Source organism: Micropterus dolomieu, unplaced genomic scaffold (assembly GCF_021292245.1).
Source record: "Micropterus dolomieu isolate WLL.071019.BEF.003 ecotype Adirondacks unplaced genomic scaffold, ASM2129224v1 contig_14794, whole genome shotgun sequence".
Lineage (NCBI taxonomy): Eukaryota > Metazoa > Chordata > Actinopteri > Centrarchiformes > Centrarchidae > Micropterus > Micropterus dolomieu.
The window spans coordinates 40108-61265 of record NW_025743780.1 but is presented as its reverse complement, the minus strand read 5'-3'; the positions used below and the strand labels follow the sequence as shown (position 1 = coordinate 61265).

General features: G+C 39.3%; 1 protein-coding gene across 2 annotated transcripts in view; it reads right to left on the bottom strand.

Moving 5' to 3' along the window:
• Positions 1–1135: 1135 nt before the first annotated feature.
• LOC123967019 (BCAS3 microtubule associated cell migration factor-like) overlaps positions 1136–21158 on the bottom strand; it is a 38861-nt gene continuing 18838 nt past the window's right edge. The window contains exons 6-8 of one of the 2 annotated variants that reach the window (XM_046043070.1): positions 19504–19585; positions 13664–13736; positions 1136–1172 (exon numbers count right to left, since the gene is read on the bottom strand). In XM_046043070.1, coding sequence (XP_045899026.1) covers positions 1151–1172; positions 13664–13736; positions 19504–19585 — 177 coding nt within the window. In that variant the 3' untranslated portion in view covers positions 1136–1150. Of the gene's footprint in view, positions 1173–4918; positions 5030–13663; positions 13737–19503; positions 19586–21158 lie in introns of those variants that run through there. The other variant, XM_046043069.1, reaches the window with a different exon arrangement.

Below are 21158 nucleotides of genomic sequence, written 5' to 3'. Positions count from 1 at the left end.
CACACACACACACACACACACACACCCTTCAGTTCTTTAGTTAAGTACAGTTAGATTTTAGATGACCTGTTGTGTGTTTCACTTTTAGTGTGTTGTAAATAAATGCTTCTTAAGATACATGTTTGTTTAATGAATGTTGTCCCTTTAACCTTTACAAGCTATTATATGGTAATTATGGTTGCAGTTATTGATTTAATCATTAATCAGAGTTCCAAATTGAGGGTCATGCCCCGAGGTGAAATAAATTTAAGTTAACCTCTATAATTTAACATGCAATAATATAGCTATTGAATATTTCTGATCCAAAAATCATCCAAAAATGTATCATAGGCACAGCTTTAGAGGTGAGGATTGTCACCCACAGTGAAAACTATTAGATTTGGCTTGGGTCCAAGTCCAAAGTTGTATTTTTCTAATCCTAAATTGCTACACCGTAAAGCAACCAGAGGGTACACCTGCTATATCCATCTCCCTTTGGATTGGTTCTACAGTAAATCATGACTGTTTGGCTCATTTCTGTCCTACTACTCTGCCACTGTGCTGCACTGTACCAGATTTGGAAAACCTCCTAACAACACAATGTTTAAAGAGACTTTTACAACCATGTGTGAGTCTTAATTTTAGATATTCAACTGTTTACAATGGTCATTAAGGACCATTATGGATGGTGCATGTCTTATTATTGTCCCATTATCATCAATCTAGTCTGTGTACTTCCTCCTTGATGAAACATGTTGACATCTGTTATTTTAATTTTAACATCAATGCTGCACTTATTCCATGAGCACTTTCCCTCTGGCTGAGACAATCTGCACACATCTTTTTATGAATGTGAACTAGACCAGGGAATCAAAACCACAAGATTTCATGTGGCTGTGGAAAGGATAGATAGAAGCCTGAGGAGGGATTAAAAAGCAGGAAAATAAATTCATTTACAAGGAAGGGACGTCACCACATTTCCGACTGGTGCAAAGTTTTACAAGCTCCCCAAATATGAACGACAATTACATGCTGTGGAATTGCTAAACAAATGCGATCTTGGTTTGGGAAGTCAAGGCTGGCTCTGCTGAATGAGAGAACACCGATGCTCCAACGGGAGACTGTTGAACTTCTGTGAATGGTCTTTCTACTGGGGTTCAACTGATAGCGTCTATTGAATACTGAAACAGAAACTGAAAACAGAAATTTATGATTAAAATACAGCGTATATCAGCTCATTGGTCTCAGTTATGGCTTTAGTAGTGCTGCATTCACATCTTCTAGCAGACTTTCAGAGGCAATGTTGGCTGTTGTATATATCTATATATCTATATTCTCATATATATATCTATATCTATATATATATATATATAGATATATGACAACTGGAAAAGAACTGTTTTGCAACATTCTTTCCCTACTCCCTCCTTTTTTGTTGTTTTGTTTTTTAATCCCACTCCTCTCATTCTCAGCTCAAACCCAGCCCCCCCCATACACAACAAAAGCTGGCCACATCAAAGCTTGCTGGGGGCCTGGAGGGAGCCACAGTGATTCCGGCAAGCTGCAGGCATTAGTAGGAAAGTAATTAGGGTAAAAAGTTCAACCACAGCTCCATGTCTGCATAGCTGCCAGAAATCCAGAAATACATTTCCTTCACTGTTTAATACTGCAGATACAGTAATAATGGCAAGCATTTTAGAAACACACAGCCGTGTGTGTGTGTGTGTGTGTGTGTGTGTGTGTGTGTGTGTGTGTGTGTGTGTGTGTGTGTGTGTGTGTGTGTGTGTGTGTGTGTGTATACAGTCTAACTCATTCTTAGTGTTTATGTGTTAAAGCAATGTATTGTAGCTAAAAGTAAGAAAATGACAAATTATTAAATCCAACTGTACTGGCTGCAAAGATAGATACAATCTTGTAACTTTAGGAACTACGTAACAATAAATATTGTAACAGTGAAAAAATATTCAACATGGGAATTTATGTATATGCAGTCCATAAATCCAGCTCATTCTTTCTTCCTTTGACAGCACTGAAGTGGATATTAATATTCATTATCCAAACCAAAGCTTGCATTAGATCCAATTTTAGCCATTTTAGCCTTGTGTGCCAATCTTCTGTCGAAGTTAAGTGGAAGCACTTGATACAAAAAACATCTGGTCATGGAGGAGTTATTTCTTCTGTGACGAGTTAACTTTGCCTGCTATCTGCTTGTGCGTATAGATACAAGCTAGAGGACAGCCTGAAGCCAGCATTCAACATTGATGTGTAACAATGCAAAAAAAACTTGATTGTTATTTAATCAGGTGCTAAGAATTCTGGCTCTCACAGCTCACTTTCCAGCCTTTAAAAAAAACTCCCCACCCACTGGAGATTCAACATACTCTCAATAACTCCACCCACCCACCTACTGGCATCTACATCCATTAAATTCGAGTTCAGCGGAATGTGAATATCTGATTTTTTACCTTTAGACCAGTCTCATTCTGTAGCCAAGAGAGATTAACAGAACTGCTATTTTGTCAGGTAGAGGCCTTCGACTGCAATAGAAGCCTTGAGAAGTCAGATTGGTGAAAGAATACTCATGGAAAAAAGCCTAACAACTCTACAAGCTGTAACCACACAGGTTTTCTTATCACCGTAGATCTTGAGTTATATGGTCCTCCAGTCTGCACAAGAAGGGCTGATCAAAGCAGAAATCTGTAGATGCTCTTAACGGACCGGAGGGACGGTGAATCCCTACGAGGAATACCGCATGCTAAATTCCAGTGTTATCCTTACAGTCCATTTTAAGTATGCATCATAGTGTTCTGGCTGAGAGAATGGGCAGAGAACAAGGTAAAAGCCCATGTCAGGATGTGATGTTTCCAGTCAGGATGCTCTCTGTTGCTCCTCTGTAAAGGTTAACACAAACTTGACACTGGAACTTTGCCTTTTTCAGTTTCCTTACGAAATACAGCTGTTCCTGAGCTTTCTTTACCAGCGTGGATATGTGAGATCAGATGACCATGTCCGTTTTTCTGTGATTCTGATTCCCAGGAACCTTAAACTGTTCACTTGCTTCCCCTCAGCACCACTGATGTAGACAGGACAGTGTGTTTTTATCTGTTTACCAATGATCATAACAGCAAATAAATAAAAATTAATGAAGAAACTGAGAAAAAAAACTCGGTAATGTCACAGTCCGTCCACCGTAAAACGAAACTTATGTCGCCTAACGGCACCTGATCAGAAGCACCCGGTGTTCTGCCAGCAGACCACAGACATGGTAACACTAACAACAACTTTAGCATTTAACTAAAATCTTGATTGATTGTTGAGCTGAAGCCTAGCCAAAGTAAGCCCCAAAGCAAAAGTACTTCTTAAATGACACATCGACGAATTGATTAAATAATCTATAGAAGCTTCAAGTACCAAAATCATCGTTAGCTGCAGCCCTAGTTTTCAGTACAAAACCGGGGATGTTATCAGGCCCGTCAGCTTTACTCATATTTATTCTCAGCAGGATTCTCCTCACATCTGCTGTGGATACTGACAGTGGCCAGTCCTCTGGAGGTGGAGTAGACTTTACAGCTGACTCTGTTGAGGAGATCAAAGCGAGCCAAAAATCTGTAAAGCTCATCTGGTAATGTGCCCTCACACACGATGCTCCTGCTTTTTTTATCCTGTAATGTTTTTGATCACCTGCCATATCTCTGGTTTGGTTGGTGTTGATGTCTCTCTCCAGTCTCTGCTGATGTCTCCACTTCGCCTCCTTAATGTCAGCTTTCAGTCTTGCTCTGGTGGTGGTGTATGCTTTTTTTGTCACCTGACAGAAAAGCAGCTTTTTTTGGCTCTGGATGGAGCCTTCACCTCTCCAATCATTCAGGCGTTCTTGTTGGGGAATGATTTTATTGTCTTAGTGATCACCACATCATCAACACATTTGCTAATGAATGATGTGTCACAGATGTATATTCAGGTTAATGTCGTTCGGTGGGGATGTGGACGTGCTGGTGGAATTTGAGAGAAACAGTTCTGAGATCTGTTCACCAGCTGGTTGTTTAGTCATGTGACTGCTGATGACCTTCTGGACGGGAGACGCTGTAAGAAGTAATTGAATCCATCCAATATTTGTTGAGAAATTTCACTGAAATACCAAATGGTGGTGGAGAAAATGTCAGGGTTCATCCTGTGGAAAACTTGAATGTCTTTGCAAACTTTTGTGCCAATCAAGTCAAACACATGTTGTGGTATTTCACTGGAGCAGGAAAAAAAAACTGTGCATGCTGGTGGTGCTTAAATGAAAAGTCAGGGGATAAGTCATAAGCCAAAGTCATTAAGATACATCCTCTGCGCTCCATTACCACATGTATAAAATTTCATGGCAATCCATCCAAAATATTAAAAATATAAACCTGCTGGTGGCGCTAGAGCAAAGGACATGGGATCACCAGTAGGAAGGATTCATCCTCTGGGGATTTTTCAACCTGGACTAAGACGATGGACTGACACAGACTGCACCATTGCCATCTTTTGTTGCCAAACAATGGAAAATTAAGACATATGGTTAAGGGTAAACAAGATCCTTTCAAAAAGGTTTGGGAGTCATTTTGGGATTTTGTTGAGCAAAGTAATGTGTGTGATATACTGGCTAATGAGGAGAATCCTGGGTAATTTACTATTCTTTGTGTGCACGTGGTGGTGGTAAGATAGTGGCACTGTGTTTCATCTGAAATATGAACCAAATATGTCCTATCCTATTGGATCAGACCATTATAAAAGATCATTATATTAGTTTAATGCTTCTGTAACAGCTATTTTGTTGTTGTTGTGGTTATTGCCAGTTGTTAGCCTTTTTCTGCTGTTGTTTTTCATGTAATATCTACTCTTTAGCATTTATTGTTAAAAGAAAAGCCAACAAACATATTGTTTGAAAAAAATCTCTCTTTTAATAACCTCAATGTCATCAATAAATATCACTTCTCCCACAGAATAACTCTGCCTGAACGCAATCTCCTGGGAGCTCCAAACAAGTTAGGTCACCCCTGGAGCTCTCCTAAATGAAAAACATCTGAAGAAAATGACATTAGTATCACTATAAACTTAGTTTAATGTAAAGGAAAAGGAAAAGTTTAGATCCTAGTAAAAGAAAATATTAATTGCTTTGACCACAGTGGCCTGGTTTAAGGAATGGGGTTGTGGTATAGGTTTGAAAAGTCATTACTAATCATTCAGCCTGTCGGGTGTGTTTATATGCACCACTTCCAATACTACTGAGTTTAATCTGACTTCCTATTTGAAGGGGGAAAACTGGCGAGGCAGAACGCATTTTCGACAGACATAAAACAGACATGCAAGTCAAAATAAACGCTCCAGAGTGAAGTCTGAGCCCCAGAGTGTGTGTGTGTATGTATGTGTGCGTGTGTGGGGCAATGAAAAAGGGGAAGTGAAAGACCAGATTAGAGCCACTCTCGTTTCCACGCAGGGGCATGACAAAAGGGTCCGGGAACGATTACATCAAAACCATTTTTTCAGTGGAGAACATGACATTCCTGCCCACAAATTGAAGACAAACACTGGAAACCAGGAGGAAAAGATCACTAGTGTCTGTGGATTCTGTTATGGTATGACATTGGTTCTCAATCATCACGAACACATAATCACACAACAACATAACAGCTGCGCATCAAACTATGATGACAGTAAAAGTACAAATTAAATATATAGGAAGTCACCAGGATAACTTCCCACTGAGTCCCTGATGGTAGCATCTACCCTACTAAACAGCAGGCTTGGTTAACATATGTGTGTGTGTGTGTGTGTGTGTGTGTGTGTGTGTGTGTGTGTGTGTGTGTGTCGCGCGCACATGTGTGGGTGCTCAAAATGTGACAGTGAAGAACACCATAACCTCATGGTGGATAAAAAGCATCACTTCTCCAAATCCCCTTAATCTGGTAGCTCACTTTATACAAATGCTTGATGATTTCCATTTAATACACTTTAGAAGACGGATACATCCGGTCCACAGAGCAAAACCCGTCATGAAAATGCACTGAAACACAAGGGCTTAGTGCCACAATGGGCTTTTGCCTTAAAAAGTGTGTGCGTGTGTGTGTATACTAAGTGGAATTTGTTGTATGTATTTAATAACCTGCGTTTTTTCACTAAAGGACTTTAAGCAGATTTAAATATAGTATGAAATTATGTTTGCTGTACATTTACCTTTGATTTTGCATAGCATTGAACTGATTATCAGTCTGATGCCTCTCAAAGACAGAAAATGGAGAATTTACTGTGCAAACACGGGATGCTTGGGTTAAGTTTTACTGGAATTTTTTGATTCCAATACCATTCATCATTGTTCGATGACCATCTATGCAACACAGGAACCGTTTTTTATAGTGTTGGGGACTTATTGGGTCTGCTTTACAATACGACTGCAAAGATGGAGAGACTTAACTCCATCTGTCTACTGCCTTTAGACAGTGTATGCAGTGGTAATTGGGCTATAAAAATGACCATCTTGCTCAATAAAATTGTCACATCTAATTTCTCCAATAACATAAACAAGTTTTAAGATTTACCCAAACCCCTTTACTGGTTTAGCAGAGTCAAAAGAACTAGTCTTTATGAGAACAGAAAATCCAAGGGCATTTGGTAATGTATTATGAAATATTTGGAAACATTGCCAGGTCCATAATATAATTTGACCAAACATGCTCTTCTCCCATGCTGACAAGGTTAGGTATGTTTTTTTGCTGTTGGAATTGGCTGTTATTGACCAAATCACCAATATTACATTTGAGCAGGAGTATCATCCAAAAATGTTATAAAACAGTCATCTCTAATGACAACACAATGACTTATACTTAAACATTTAAGTCTCCTATCCATTAAGCACCCATAGCTTCCAGTGATTAAAATAGCACAGAAGAGTTTTGTCAATATCTAGTTCAGGTCAGAAGACCTTCTAGAAAGCATACACCATTAAAGCGAGCCTAGGCAGAACATACAATAAATACATTACAATAATATTGAATTTTTTCCTAGATACACAATGATGATATACTGCAAAAGCAAAAAATATGTTTATAGGAACCAAGTTGAATTCAAGTTAGTTAAGTTTCTGTAACACCACAGCGGGGTACCAGAGGAGATCTCACTATGTCGCAGCATCTCATGAAAGAAAAGTACCATGTTTTGGCTGCAATTACATTGTCACAGGTTTAGAATTAGGGTAGTGTCTTTGGACTTAAAGGACATAAAGTTCATGTTTTTCAGTCAGTGCATGTTTTACACACATACTGAAGTCGGTTAGGTAGCCAGGTAGAGGAACAAAGTAAAATCACTGAGTGAACTAGGACTGAAACTAACAACATAAAGAGAAGCAAAGTCCAGCTTTCTTCAAGAGATGGATCACTTTATTCCATCACTAACATGGGGCATTTTCAACTATATCTGCAACACCTAAGAATAGGTGTTAACAGAAAAACAGACTGTGTAGCAAAAAGGTGGATTATCCTCTAAATAAAATACTAAATGTGCAAAGCCTGTCTGTTTATAGCTGACAAGTTTCTTATCTTTGTCACATTGCTGCTACAGTGGAAATTGTTCCAAATGATCAACAATGTGATCTGTAGAAATTAAAATGTACTTAATGAGACCACCAATCATAGGTTTGGCCAAATCCAATGCAGACTTCGTAGTTCCGCAGGATTAACACTTTAAATGCTATTATATTCCACAAAGTTTCAGTAATCATGAACATCATGAATGACACATTACATAATGGAAGGAACATTTAGAATGCACAACAAGTTGACATTGCCTTTGGGACTGGCAAATGGAGACCCCTTAAAAATTAAAATAAAAGTATAAAACAAGCATGACTGCCATTTATGGCATGGAGCAGATAAAAGCCCGGTGACTGTGCAGTCCTTTGAAAAAAGAGAGTATCCATGGCCTCAACGGTGATCATGATATCTGTATTAGCCAGAACCCTAAAATAGCACATCCAGGAGTTATCTACACGGTGAAAGAGGACTATATTGGTTAAAAGAAAGAAGGACCACATCCTCTCCGCATCTGGAGATGTTGTGAGGGGGGAGCTGGAGGTTGGAAATGTCACTGACAGTTCCCAAACTCTAGAGAACAAAGCACGCTTATTCTTCACTGAACTTTTGCCCAAGAAGTGTGTGCACTCAAACGCCCACAAAAAGTTACGTTGCCTCTGTCTTGGCCACAAAATGTACATTTATGGAAAAGAGAGTGGCCTTACATCTCCCAGAATTTTAATACCTGTGGATGTAATTAAAATGAATGAAAACAACAACAGCAAGTAGAGGAAGGAAACGCAAATCCTTTCCAGAAATGTGAGTAGACATACCAAGGTCTGCAATGGCACCAGCATTCTTTACTAATTCCCAAAGCCCACTGGCACTGGTGCAGAGAGTGAAAGGGACGCATATGTAGCTTTACTGTCAAGAAAATCACTGGATCCATACATTGTTTGGACTTAACGCATAATCCTTTCCATTGATAAAATTATGTTGAGTGTGCCTGGCTGGAAATCCACAAGTACAGGGCTTCAGCACACATGCTTTTTCCCTTCTCTGGTTTTCCTTTAATTTGCAAATCTTGTAATCTAAGCCTAGAGCTGACTGAACCAACTTCTAAACCAGCACCGCTGTAGCGGCCAAGGCTCCAATCTGTTTTCCATTTAAGTGTCAAGACGGCATCCTTTTTGGTGGTTAACAAAAGCTGTTATTTCAAAATGATTATATGCTAAAAATTGTGTGAGGACCTTAGTAAGTTTATGAACAGGCCCAATGGAAAGTACTGTGCCGCACCCGGAAGCCTTTTTCCTTCTCGTCTCTGACCAGAGTGTTATTTACCAAGCACTTCTGTAGTGGGAAGAACCAGGCTGTGCCATTCAGCCAGAGGTCAGGGTTTCTGCCTTTCAACACAGTGCATGTTTTAAGCATTAGTGTCAAGCGACGCCTGAATGATTCGCCAAACCGTCAAAATGCTGCCTGTCTCAGTGTCAGTGAGGACATAGGAAAAGCAGAAGCAACGGCAACAGCGTCAGGAAAAAAAAAAAAGGACAGCAGTCCCTGGAAAACATCAAGAAGGTGTTCTCCATCAAGAGCCAGCTGAAGACAGACTTCCTTATTTCATTTCCCTGGAAGGATATATTGAGTTAAAATTTGTGTTGTTCTGGAAGAGCAGGATAAGTAAATGGAGGAGGGGGAAAGAGAGAAGGACAGGGTATGGAGAGGCAAGTACAAGATGTCTTGGGGTCTGTCACTTTTTAAATGAACTTAAGCTTTCACTAAACTAATACATGACATTCCTTAGTCCCAATTCTGACAATTCCAGGGATCTACACATCTGTTTAATCTCCTTTCTGTCGGCCTGTTCAGGTACTACTCGCATTCCAACCATAGTGCCAATGAGAACCCATGATTCACAGTCAGCTCAGCTCAGCTGTATTTGGGTGGATGTGAAGGATTCATAACAAGGGGTTGGGTGTTCTTTGATGCCTCTTATTATTAACAGAAAATTACTTTCAGATGTAGGAGTTGTACTTCATAACATTGCAAAGAGTAAAACACTCCCTTCTGCACTTTTTAAAGACAAAATATCATGAGGATGGGTCATTCCAACACCACACTTTAGTTACTTTAGTTTCTCTCCTTCAAGTCTCCTATCAGTCTGTATACTATTCAGGATAGTTCCCCTGAAACTAATCCAATAAAAGACTCCCTTACACTCTGGTCACTTTATTAGGTACACCGATACAATTTAATGCAACTCAATACAACAGATCTACCAAAAATTCGGCATATTCAACCTTTGTGGACACTGTCAGATATGTATTTAACTACATTACTGAGGTCATAGTTAGTTAGATTTCATTATATTGAAATGTGTTTCAATTATTCTACCACGTCATGTTTGTAAATGAGGTGCGCAGAACATTTAAAATACCTCACAGTATAATCCAGTTCAGTTCAACACCACTGCAAACTACAACATCAATAATAAACATGTAGTTAAATCAATGTCTATCAAAACAGAACATTATTACCTTTGTAAAGATAGAAATTACAGGTGTTCCTTATAAAATGGCCACTGAGGTGTTCCACTGGATCATTCAGCACCTTATCACCTTGTGAGCTAATCATTAAGATCCTGTCAGTCAGCTAACTCTCTGTCCCTGTGTGAAGGTATTACCTCAGCAGGAGATGAAGCCAGCTTCATTCAGGTTCTTAGACAGGTTCATGATTTGGTTTGTTGTGGTGACATCTGCAACCCTGTCAGTCACAGCTCAGTATATGGGCGAAACGCGTTGCTCACAATAAATGCAGTAACTTTACTGCATACAGATCAGTGTGCGATAGCTTGCTTTTGATTTTTCATTTGAAATATTGGCTTTATTGTTGTCTATTTTTGTTTGTTTCTTTTTTGTCTATGCTGTTTCAATTTGCTCTGTAAAGCGCCTTAGGCTGCATGTTTGTATGAAAGGTTGTATTTAAATAAATAAAGTGGAGTTGAGTTAAATGACTTTAAATAACATTGTGAGGCAGCCATGGGTAACTTATAGAAAGGATTTTTCCAACAAACAAAATCTAATTAAAACTGCACTAATCAATATTTTTCTATGAGCAATGGGCCAAATTACCGTCTAAGAGATTCTACTGATGAACCCACAGATATCTATCACCAACTCTGCAGCTCTCTTCAGCTATATAAGTCTTTCAGCTCACAGTTTTTGTTTTAAAGCCTGTAACTTAACTTTTGGTTCAGACGCTCTCATCAACCTCATTTCCAGCAAAAATAAATAAATAAAACTCTTATGAACCTACTGTGTGCTACCTGTCCAGCACCAAACAAAGTTAGACACTGGCTGGTGAGCATAGTGGAGTAATTAGTAACTAAAAATCAAGATATTGGTGGAGACCAAAAGAGTTTAAATGGGCAGTGAATATTGGACTTCCATCCACCATGTGGACACGAACAGAACAGACCTCCAGGGACAGTATGTCAATGTTGTGTTTAGAGCTTGTTCCACTGCTTGCCAAAAGCTGAGTGTTGGCCTCTTTGGAAGTAGTAGTAATGTCAGTTTATACTTCAGGTGTCCTGAGCTGATCCTGAGGATCAGTATCGTGGCCGAGCCAGGCTTTTTTAATTAATTGGTATCAGCTACACTAAAACTGATCAATCCTTGTGTAACTCTAATGTGTGTTTTATCCAACTCTGCCTGCTTGTGTTGCAGTGCTGGTGTCATTAACGAGAATCAGGCTCTACTGTGTGCACATTCTGCTACATAGTGAATGTGAAAGCCTTGTGTGTGCTTGCACACAGATTAAACATAAAACATTCCGGCAGCAGCATCTCATTTTTAGAATGACTGTTTCATCTTCCACAAAAGGATGTTTGTACTCAGCTAAAGACTGTCTGTCAGTGAAGAAGCTTCACTCTGTAATGCTGCGCAGTCAGAGTGGACTGAGTGTTTCTGTAGTTCCAACAACTCCAAAAGAATAATATGTCTTCACTCTAGCTCAGCGGTTCCCAAAGCTTTTAGGCAACGCACCTCCTTCAACATCCTGACCGGGCTGTACCCCCAATCCCCCACACCTCAAAAAACACAACATAACCTTTTAATAGCCACATTAAAGGCAGGTTTAAGCAGGCACAAATAATCAGAACACATGTTACAAAATAGCCAACACACTGCGCTCTCACAGTGTTCCCCCTGTTCTTCCCTTTCAGTCTCCCTCCGTCTCATCTTTCTCTGACTCCTGCGCACTCTCTACTCCCGGTCTCACTCCAATGCATCTCTCCATTTCTCTTGCCTCAGATTCCTCACTCTCTCTCTGTCTCTCTCCTCTTAAATGACTTATAACTTCAGATGTCCCACCTTATTTTAACCAGTTGTGCATATTTTCATGAATGAACTACTTCAGCTAGTCAGCTGCCACAACCTAGGCTAGTTAGTTACGTAGCGACAGGCTGCATTTTGGGTAGATTTTTTTATTTATTAAAATATAAGGTTTTTTTATTTTAAAATTTTACTACTATTTTACTGTGGCGTACTAAGGAAATCATTAGATTTCATGTTTTTATTTCATGAAAAAATTCCACTTTTACTGGTGTAGTTATTACACCATTACATTTTCCCTGTCATCCCTGCTCTAACTGATCGCAATTCATTCAATTTTACAAAATGCATTCTCCAGTTAAACTTCCATTCAAATCATATCAATGTGTCAGATACATTCTTAAATCAACATGATATTATCTATATGATATTTCATATTTTAGAGTCATTTCCTTCCAATGTTGATTACCCACATAGTTCGCCAAATATTTTTTGACAAATAGCTTAATTTTGTGCTCAAAAATTGCTTAGTAGTTAAAATGTGGTGGTGATGTATAACTATAGCAATTCCATAAGTCATACGTCATTCTCCAAGGTTGCGCAGGCGCACTGTCATGCCTCGTTAAAAAACTGTCACGCCATCGCGCCTCTTAAGTCAGAGCATCAAACCGATAAACATCTTTGTGAGCTAGCTAACCAATTTATCATGTAATTTACTTAGAACTTACAGTCGGTATGTCTCTCTGTGTCTGATTGTCGGTTTGTCTTTCTAGTTTAGTTAGCTAAGTTAACTAAGTTGTAGTTAGCCAGGTGTAGTTAGCTAGCATATTTATTGCAGAAAGTTAGCTAACAGAGGGTCTTCATTTTATTTTTTATTTTCCTCCTCTTGGTTTAGTGTGCTGTTCATTTTCATTATGGCATTTGTGCGTGCGGTGTTGGAGGACAGATGACAGAAAACGCGTCGCACTTTCACCTGCTACCGTCTTATACACAGTCTGCAATATGCATTTTACTGACGGCCGTTTTACCAATACATCGGTGGAGGCAACGGTATCAGACGTCTTATACATTCAACAGAGTAATAGACCCCCCACACCTCCACGGTAAAGTAAGCACACCATAAAACGTAGCGGGAGTTATCGTGTGCACCATCGACTGTATGACTGATAACGGCTGATACTCGCACAGTTTTTGGCTGTCATGGTAATGTATTACGTCCGACTATTAACCACACCCCCATTCTCTGTTTGAGAAAGAATGTTCACCAAAAACGGCAGTTAAAACTGGCTGGAGGGGGTTTAAAGCAAATACTGGATTGAACCTGGTATCAGCCAATCCCCAATATTAAAGGACTCTCTATTTGGACACCCTTAGTTTTTATCATTTTACAAGAACTTAACTTAAAATATATTGAATATGATATTAATATAATATTAAATATAAAAATATATTATTCAGATAAGCCATATAACTCAAATGTTTTATTTGCTACATGAAAAATCGTGGTGTCTGTTAAATTGTTTATTTTAATCCATTTTGTGAATCTGTTTGAACATGTTGTTTTATGTTTTGTTAGTCTAAAAACATTTAAGATTTCGATTATAGCCAAAAAGAATTGCAAGAGTAGTAACTCATATCTGGATGATAGTGTGCTAATCGTTGATGTCAACTTCTATAGTGTTTGGTTGGAATCTTACACATGCAGGACTTACAGTAGCACATGGAAGAGGACAGAGAACAGAGATCTGTAGCCATTAAAAACATCTAAGATCCTGTTAAGAGAGGAAGGGAGGTCAGCTTTATTATGATGCGTGAACTTACCCAGAGGACCCTGTGCTCTTGCAAACCCCCAGCAGTGGCCTCTTGTCAGCAAAACTGTCTGTCTTCAGAGGACCTGAGGAGGAAGAGGAGTCATAGAAAGAGGCAGATGAGAAACAGCATGATCTGCACACAACAAAGAGAGACATTCTTTAAACGAACATGTGAGGCCTCCAGTGCTGCCCACCCTCATTCAACAGGCAGCCTATTACCATGACAGGAAACGTGCTGATTACATTACTACTGTTGCCCTGTAATTCAGTTATGGTCATGAAACATTTTTGATGAATGGGGATTTTTTTCCCCCAAAATCAGGCCTTATTTTCCATGCTCGTGGACCACTATCCTCACCAGCCAAAAACATGGAGTCCACATACTGTAAAGACTGTGGTGCTCTACCTTTTTTCTGGACCTCAACTGTGGGAGCTTTTCAAAGCATACTTGAGGGAAAAAGAAAAACAAGACTAGCCTGAAACCTCATATACGGCCGAATCATGCATGGTCATTTTACTCCTGAGGATGTAATTGTTTATGCTCGATGCAGTATTTGCGGCCCAAGAGACTTTGAGAATTTAATATGGACGAGTTTGAAGTTTCTTTGTTTTTCCTTTAGTTTTCACTTCACTTGTTGAAAAAAGCCAACAGCCATCTGTAGAACATAACATTAGTTTACAACAATACAACTGAGAACATGGGCTGCCAGATAACGTAACATTACACTACATTTTTTTATATTAATTTGTTTTGATAGGGCCAATTGATTTTTAAATGCTTCAAATAAAAAAGGACGAGATCTTAAATATCGACATTTTAGTAAATAATATTTCAACATTTGTTTAATTAGCATACATTTGTTCTTCCAAATACTTTCTTTAGAGGGATTGTAGAACAGCAATATTGTCTACGAATAGACCTACATTTAGCTACAAAAACCCTTCGTTAAGCCCCGCCCTCCTTAGTTACTGTTGCTAAGTCCGACAAACTGAGTGATTGTAGCTCACACGGCATTTGAGGCGAGTTTCTTGCCTGAGCATAAACAAACGTAAAAGCCTCCTGCAGACATAGTTCAGGACTGTTAGCACCTATTCAATTTGAAAGAGCAATGGCCAATGGGGTCTCAATGTTCAGCCGATGGATGGTGTCACTTCATCACTCACTCAGTAAAGTCAGGAACAGACTTGTGTATATAGGTCTGTCCCTGCCTTGCTGCAGTACAGTCTTTCTCCAGAAACAGCTGTATTAAAAATATAATTGAAAAAAATCAATGACATGACATGAGTGAAATGAGCTGGAGAGATTAATGAAGCAAAAGGGAGTAAGATTTTTCAGTCTATCTCCTTGTTTGTTTTGAGGTTTCAGGGTGGAATTACAGTATGGTAAAATCCCACCAGGCATATTTATAAAATTGAAGAGAAAACATGTTGCATTAAGTAGACTGATCCTATATTTTCCCTGATTGTCTCATTCTTGAAGAAGGATGGAGGATCAGGGGATTGAGGGGATGGGGGCGCTTAGACTGAAGAAGATGTTAGCCTTTAGAGGACTGTAATTTGAGGCTTGACAGTAATCAGCCCAAGAGTTCCTGTGGTATGGCGTGAGAGCAAATGTGCCTTCCCTACCAGCCCTTAACACTCCCAACCGAGTCCTTACTGCTTTCATGTTTCTGTCATCAGACATCATATTGAGCCATAACATAAATATGACTCTGAGACTTAGTGAACATTTACTAAATAAACTTCCTGGGAAAAAATGCAACATTTAATGAATAGAGAGACTTTGATTTGATTACTACTGTAATGGAAAGTAATTGAAGCAAGTGATGCCTTCTGTGTGGACTTTTGCATGTTTCAATGTAACAGGGGATGGGTGCATGTTTAGAGACCACTATAACATGGCCTGAAACATTACAGACATTATGCTTATTGTTACACTTCATAAAATTGCTTTTGCAGTGTTGGAGCATCCCAAGTGTATCTCTTTTGTGAAAACATACAAACTGACCTCCACTGAAAAAGAGCACAAAATCCCAAGTTCACATTTCATCAATGCTCATTTGTTATCAATCAAAGAAATAGTGTTGCCTCATTTTCCAAGACAACGGAAGATCATAGGTTGTAAACTCCAGAAAGGATGTGGATAAACGCATTTACTCCCTTTGGAAAACCAGTACTTCCCTCTCTATTCTAGGAAAGGGGAACCTTGTCTTATTATAATCAACACCTATTTTCGGGTCTTTCTAAGTCCACCCACACACAACCTCACATCCCAGACAACTGGCCTATTAATGGATCACCACAGTGCAACACTGTTTGCGCCCTAGCAGATTGCAATCAGTGTCCTTCCCTCCAGTAGTACAATTCATATTTATTTTCTGCTGAGAGAATTGCTCCCCTCATGTGTCTGGGCTATCTGCTGCTTCTTATTACTGTGGCTTGCTTTCATCCACTTCCAGCGCTCTTCAAATGCTGCCATTGTGTGTTGTTGAAATCTGCCAAAAGACCGGAACAGGGACGAAGAACAAAAAGGCGATTTTCTCATCAAAAAAAATGCCGCAAACCAGCGGGACTATATGGCAGCTTTCACAGCACTGATTGACACCTGCAGAGATGAAATTTAAACTTCATGTCTGCAAAGGATCTAATCAGTGGAACAACTAAACCATTTGCACCATAGCTTTGAGGATATGAACACTGCTATTCATACTGCATTGAATTTTCCACTGTTTGACAGTGGAACCAATGAAACATTTGTTTGTCATCACTAAATATTTCACTATTTGAGGAGACATTATAGATTAAATTAAAAGTGTCCATGTTGTTGCTACACCAATTAATGTGGGCAGACAGATAGATTACTATAGCACTTCACACAACTTGGTGTGCTTGTTTCTTTGACAGGAGCTGAAACCACTTTTGTCAATGAAAGTACAAGGACTTGGGGTGTTTTCTATACATTTAGATGATACACATTTGTTTGTTAATCATTTTATTTGAAAGCACTACTTAATATATCTATTCATAAAAATGTCTATTAGGCTTGGGCGGTATTTATTTTTATATTAGTCATGATGGCAAGTCAAAGCATGTGAAACTAGAAAAATTCAACATAAATTCTTAAAATGCTGACACACTTCAGACAATACTTTCCTGATGTAACAACTCTCAGTGCCAAATCCATCCTCTCACTACAAGGTCATTTACAGAAATGTACATCTAAGAAGTTCTTTCAAGCTAGCTGTATTTCAGCACATCTCTAGCTGGTTACAAACCAGTCACTTCAGTGTTCATTTATTCACGCAGGATGTCCCTTCAGTTATCTGGCTTCACTAACCCTAACAACCGCGATGGCGCAGAGCAGTCACACGACGCTGGTTACAAACGTGGGTCAGTCAACCCAGGGTTTTCCATCCAGCCACGAGCGCCTTCGCATAAAAGCAGATACAGAGCGTAGTTATGCTTTTAAAATAAAGGCCCTGTCGACCTACACAGGTGTTTCCACTAACGGTGTCTGAGGAGAGCTCTTATATTGAAGTTGGGTGGACCTATGCTGGATTACACAAGGTCACCAAACCTCATGAACCAATCACAGGTTTAACGGTATGCCACCCAAACAGGTGGTCGATGGATGTCAAGCCAAACCCTGCTGATAAAAAAAACATGGCACTTTAAAAATTGCTACTGTTTTGTGCATTTGGAAGTCTCAGTCCATAAAATGTCTGTACGTGTATAGCCCCTTTCTAATCTTTTGACCATTCAAAGAACTTTACACTACATCCACATTCACCCATTCACACACATTCATACACTGATGAGCAGAGAACTGTTCATCAGAAACAGAAATTAACACATTCACACACCAATTTGGGGTTCAGTGTCTTTCCCAAGGACACCTGGGATGCAGACCGGGGGACGCTAGGAACATCTCTTATAGTAGCTCCATTACTTAGCTATCATTAATAGTTGTGTCAGCCATGTTTATTAATCTTAGGTTGGTTCACTCAGAACTATACTCCCTAAATGCTGAAAACATTAACCAAAGCCAACAAAATGAAAAGTTATTGCAAGACAGTGACATTGTCGGCATACAACAATTGTCTCCCAGTCACTATGAATCACAGCTATGTATACTCCTGTGACGGGACAGCCTTTGTCGTTCAGGCTAAACTAAACACAGGGCCCCCATGAGCTCTGAGTCAGTGAATAATGCCAGCTGTTGGGCACCTTCACAGGTTATACACCTGTACAGTTAACTCCACAGTTCAATCCACTGAGGGTGAGTTTTTGAGATACACAACACATTGTTAGGTTTTCTATCAGTGTTTTTAATTGGCACCATAAGAATACACATAATATTAATATTAATGACAGGACTCAGCTGAACAAAAGTTTAACAAAAGAAAGGCATGGTAAATTAAGGAAGTCTGGATCTTTTTAGAGAAACAAGCTCAGCAAACATTTGCAGCACAAGGGCTCGCAGCATCCGGTGTCCAACAAACAGCGTCGGAAAAACAAAGTGAAACTGCTTTATTCAGTGCTTCTACCAGTTTTAAAATGACAAATTTCAAATGTGCATAGAAACCTGTGAATGGAAATATGCACTTATGAACTTCTTTAAACGGTCATGGGAACACGGAGCCAGTAATATGAGGGTGAAGAAAAGTAGAAAGGGACAGGAGAGAACACAGCCAGTCAGATCCTGAAGGCATCCATTCTCTTATACTCCTATTCTCTTATATCATCAATTTCTTATATTCAATGCATTCCAGGGGTTAATTAATGATGATCTGTTGTAATCTAATATTTAAAAACGTACCCACATTTGTCCGTCCTTCCTTGTTGACTTCTGCATGATTTCCTACTTTCCCAGAAAGACTTTTGCTACTTACTATTAATGTAACGTGTCTTCTGACAACATAACATTATTGTTTATTGATAGAAGATTGGTATCTCTCCCTCTTCTATTGAAGATGTCTCCCTGCATAACTGTTTATTCTGCTGCAAAATGGCAGCTACAATGAAGCCGTTTTAAGACAGACTGACATCTAAACTTTTAATTCATTTGAATGGTTTGGACATTAGGCAGCACCAGATACAGTTAACAAATTTAAAAAGAGAATGAAAATAGCATCGATAACATGTATGTTACCTAAACAAAATATTAAAGAATCTTAAAGAGAAGATTTAGATTGGATGAGAGAGAGAGAAATTACTAACAGAACAATGAAGGCAGAGTGGGAAGTTTCCAGCAAAGCTTTGGCAGCAAGAAAGCACTGACTTCAGTCTTGCCACCGCTGACTAAGAGCAGGCCAACACTAATCGTAGATTGAGCACTCTTTAATTTTAATGATATAGCGCCACTTAAAATGCCCACAAACCGAAACTGCATTAGGATGTGCCATGCAAAATCTAATTTTAAGCGTCAACCTTGAATGCCGAAATCAAGTTAACCAAAGTGGGCTTGTTTCCAGGACAGACATTTGAAAATGATTCTGAAAAGACACTTCAGCAGACATAAAATGTGTCTAAAAGCACATACAAGTATATCTGCCATATATCCCTTCCGTGTTTGCCGTACCAACATGAGAGTGTCCTCCATCTTCTCATCTAACTCTGGGAAAGAAAGCCAAAATGGCATTTCTCAAAATGTTGAACCATTCCTTCAAAGTCTAAAATGGGTTTCACCTGACAAGGGTGTGATTATGAAGTAAAATAGTCTCTAGTCTCTAATAAGAGGTGGACAATATGCAGATATGCTGGTCAAAGCCTGAAGTTGGAATATGCAGTGTGTGCTTTGGAGTAGGCCGTTTTATGTTTATGCAAGGTTAAGGTACTGAATATACTCACTGATATGAGGAGCAGGCAGAATGCGCGCAGCTCGCACAGGACCATGACGCACCGAGAACAGCTCCTGGGCTTCCCCTGCCAACTGAAAGAAATTTTTGAATTAACAATAATGCAGAAATTCACATATCTGTTCCATCAGAGAAAAGAGACATTTGCACCAAACCTCACAGATCATCATTAGAGTTAAAGTTAAGTTTATACCACATATTTAGGGATTAGTAATCCATAATCCAGAGATTCTGACCTGTGGTCACTTGACACCTTCTCACATCACTTTTTAAGAGAGCGAAATTACTGTCTTCGGCTGTCTGATGAATGTTATTTTTCTGTACTCTAGTAATAACAATAACCTTGAAGGCTATAAACCTAGGGAGATTTCTGCGGAACAAGAGCACAAGGACAAAAAACTACTCAGAAAACTACTTATGCCGGTGACGTTCCAGCAACCACAAGTAAGATCTACAGAGCACAGAATAAAAGGCTCAGTGGCATCGCAATGCAAAACAGCAGCCCTGCACTTACTGTTACAGAGCCAACAAGGAAGGGTTGGGGATATGGGTAATGCCAAGTGAGCAGCAGCCTAAGATGTCTCTGTTCCAGTGTAACCGTAAGCATCAGAAACACGGTCACCAGTGTTTCCAACAGATCTTACAATGTCCCAGAATAACCTTCTGTTTAGATTGCATGAGGGAGATGAGAGGCCTACCTGCATGTTAAAAACATATACCTTTACTTTCACCAGACTAAATGTTAATGATGTCTGTCATGTTCAGCAGGTTTTGATGAGATGTTGTAAAATATGTTTTGGCTGTACCTACCTTTCATGTCCGTACTACAGTAACCGATTTTCTCATTGATTTCATTCATTGAACATTTGGGCATGTCTATCATTGTGTGGCCACACCTATTACTCCAAACATGTCTGCACTGTATAATGGTCTACTACATCTAATACTGGTGCAGAAACTTGTAAGGCAGTAAGGCAGAGGAGGCAAAACTTGTTGATGTACCTCTTATATAATTTTTTTGTGCAAACGCAGGTGTCTAGAAGATGACCTTGCTCTTTGATTGTGACACCAGTACTACAGTCTTTACAGCTTGCACTTACGTTTTTTTGAATTTATGGGTGTTAGCAACTACAAGGGAGTTTACATTCTGCAATCAAAAACAGAAACATAATGAGTAGTTTATCAGATGATTCCAATATTTCTAGACTAAATGTTTAGAGACATCCTGTATGGTTTCTAGTAGAGGTCGACCGAATAATCGGCCGATTTTTGGCATTTTTTAACATAAATCGGCATCGGCCAATATCCAAGTATATCAAGCCGATTATTAGGCAGGCGCATCTGTGGGCAGCCTAGTGTTGTCGTGGAACACGTGTTTGACGCGCGCTGCCGCTAGAGTCATTTTCTAGCCGAGTGAGCAGCAGACCTCATCCAGTGCCTAAGGAGCTAACGGTAAGGATTCAATTCTTATTACTCCTTTATATTTAATTAAAAACCTTCGATATGTTACTGCCAACTTCAAGAAAAAACCTGAATAAGACACATGACATTCGGCTAATTTGGATCGTAGTTGAAGTTGCATTATCACAGAAGAGTTGCTATCATGTCACAATAAGTAAGCAATAATTTTGCAATTACAGAGTGAAT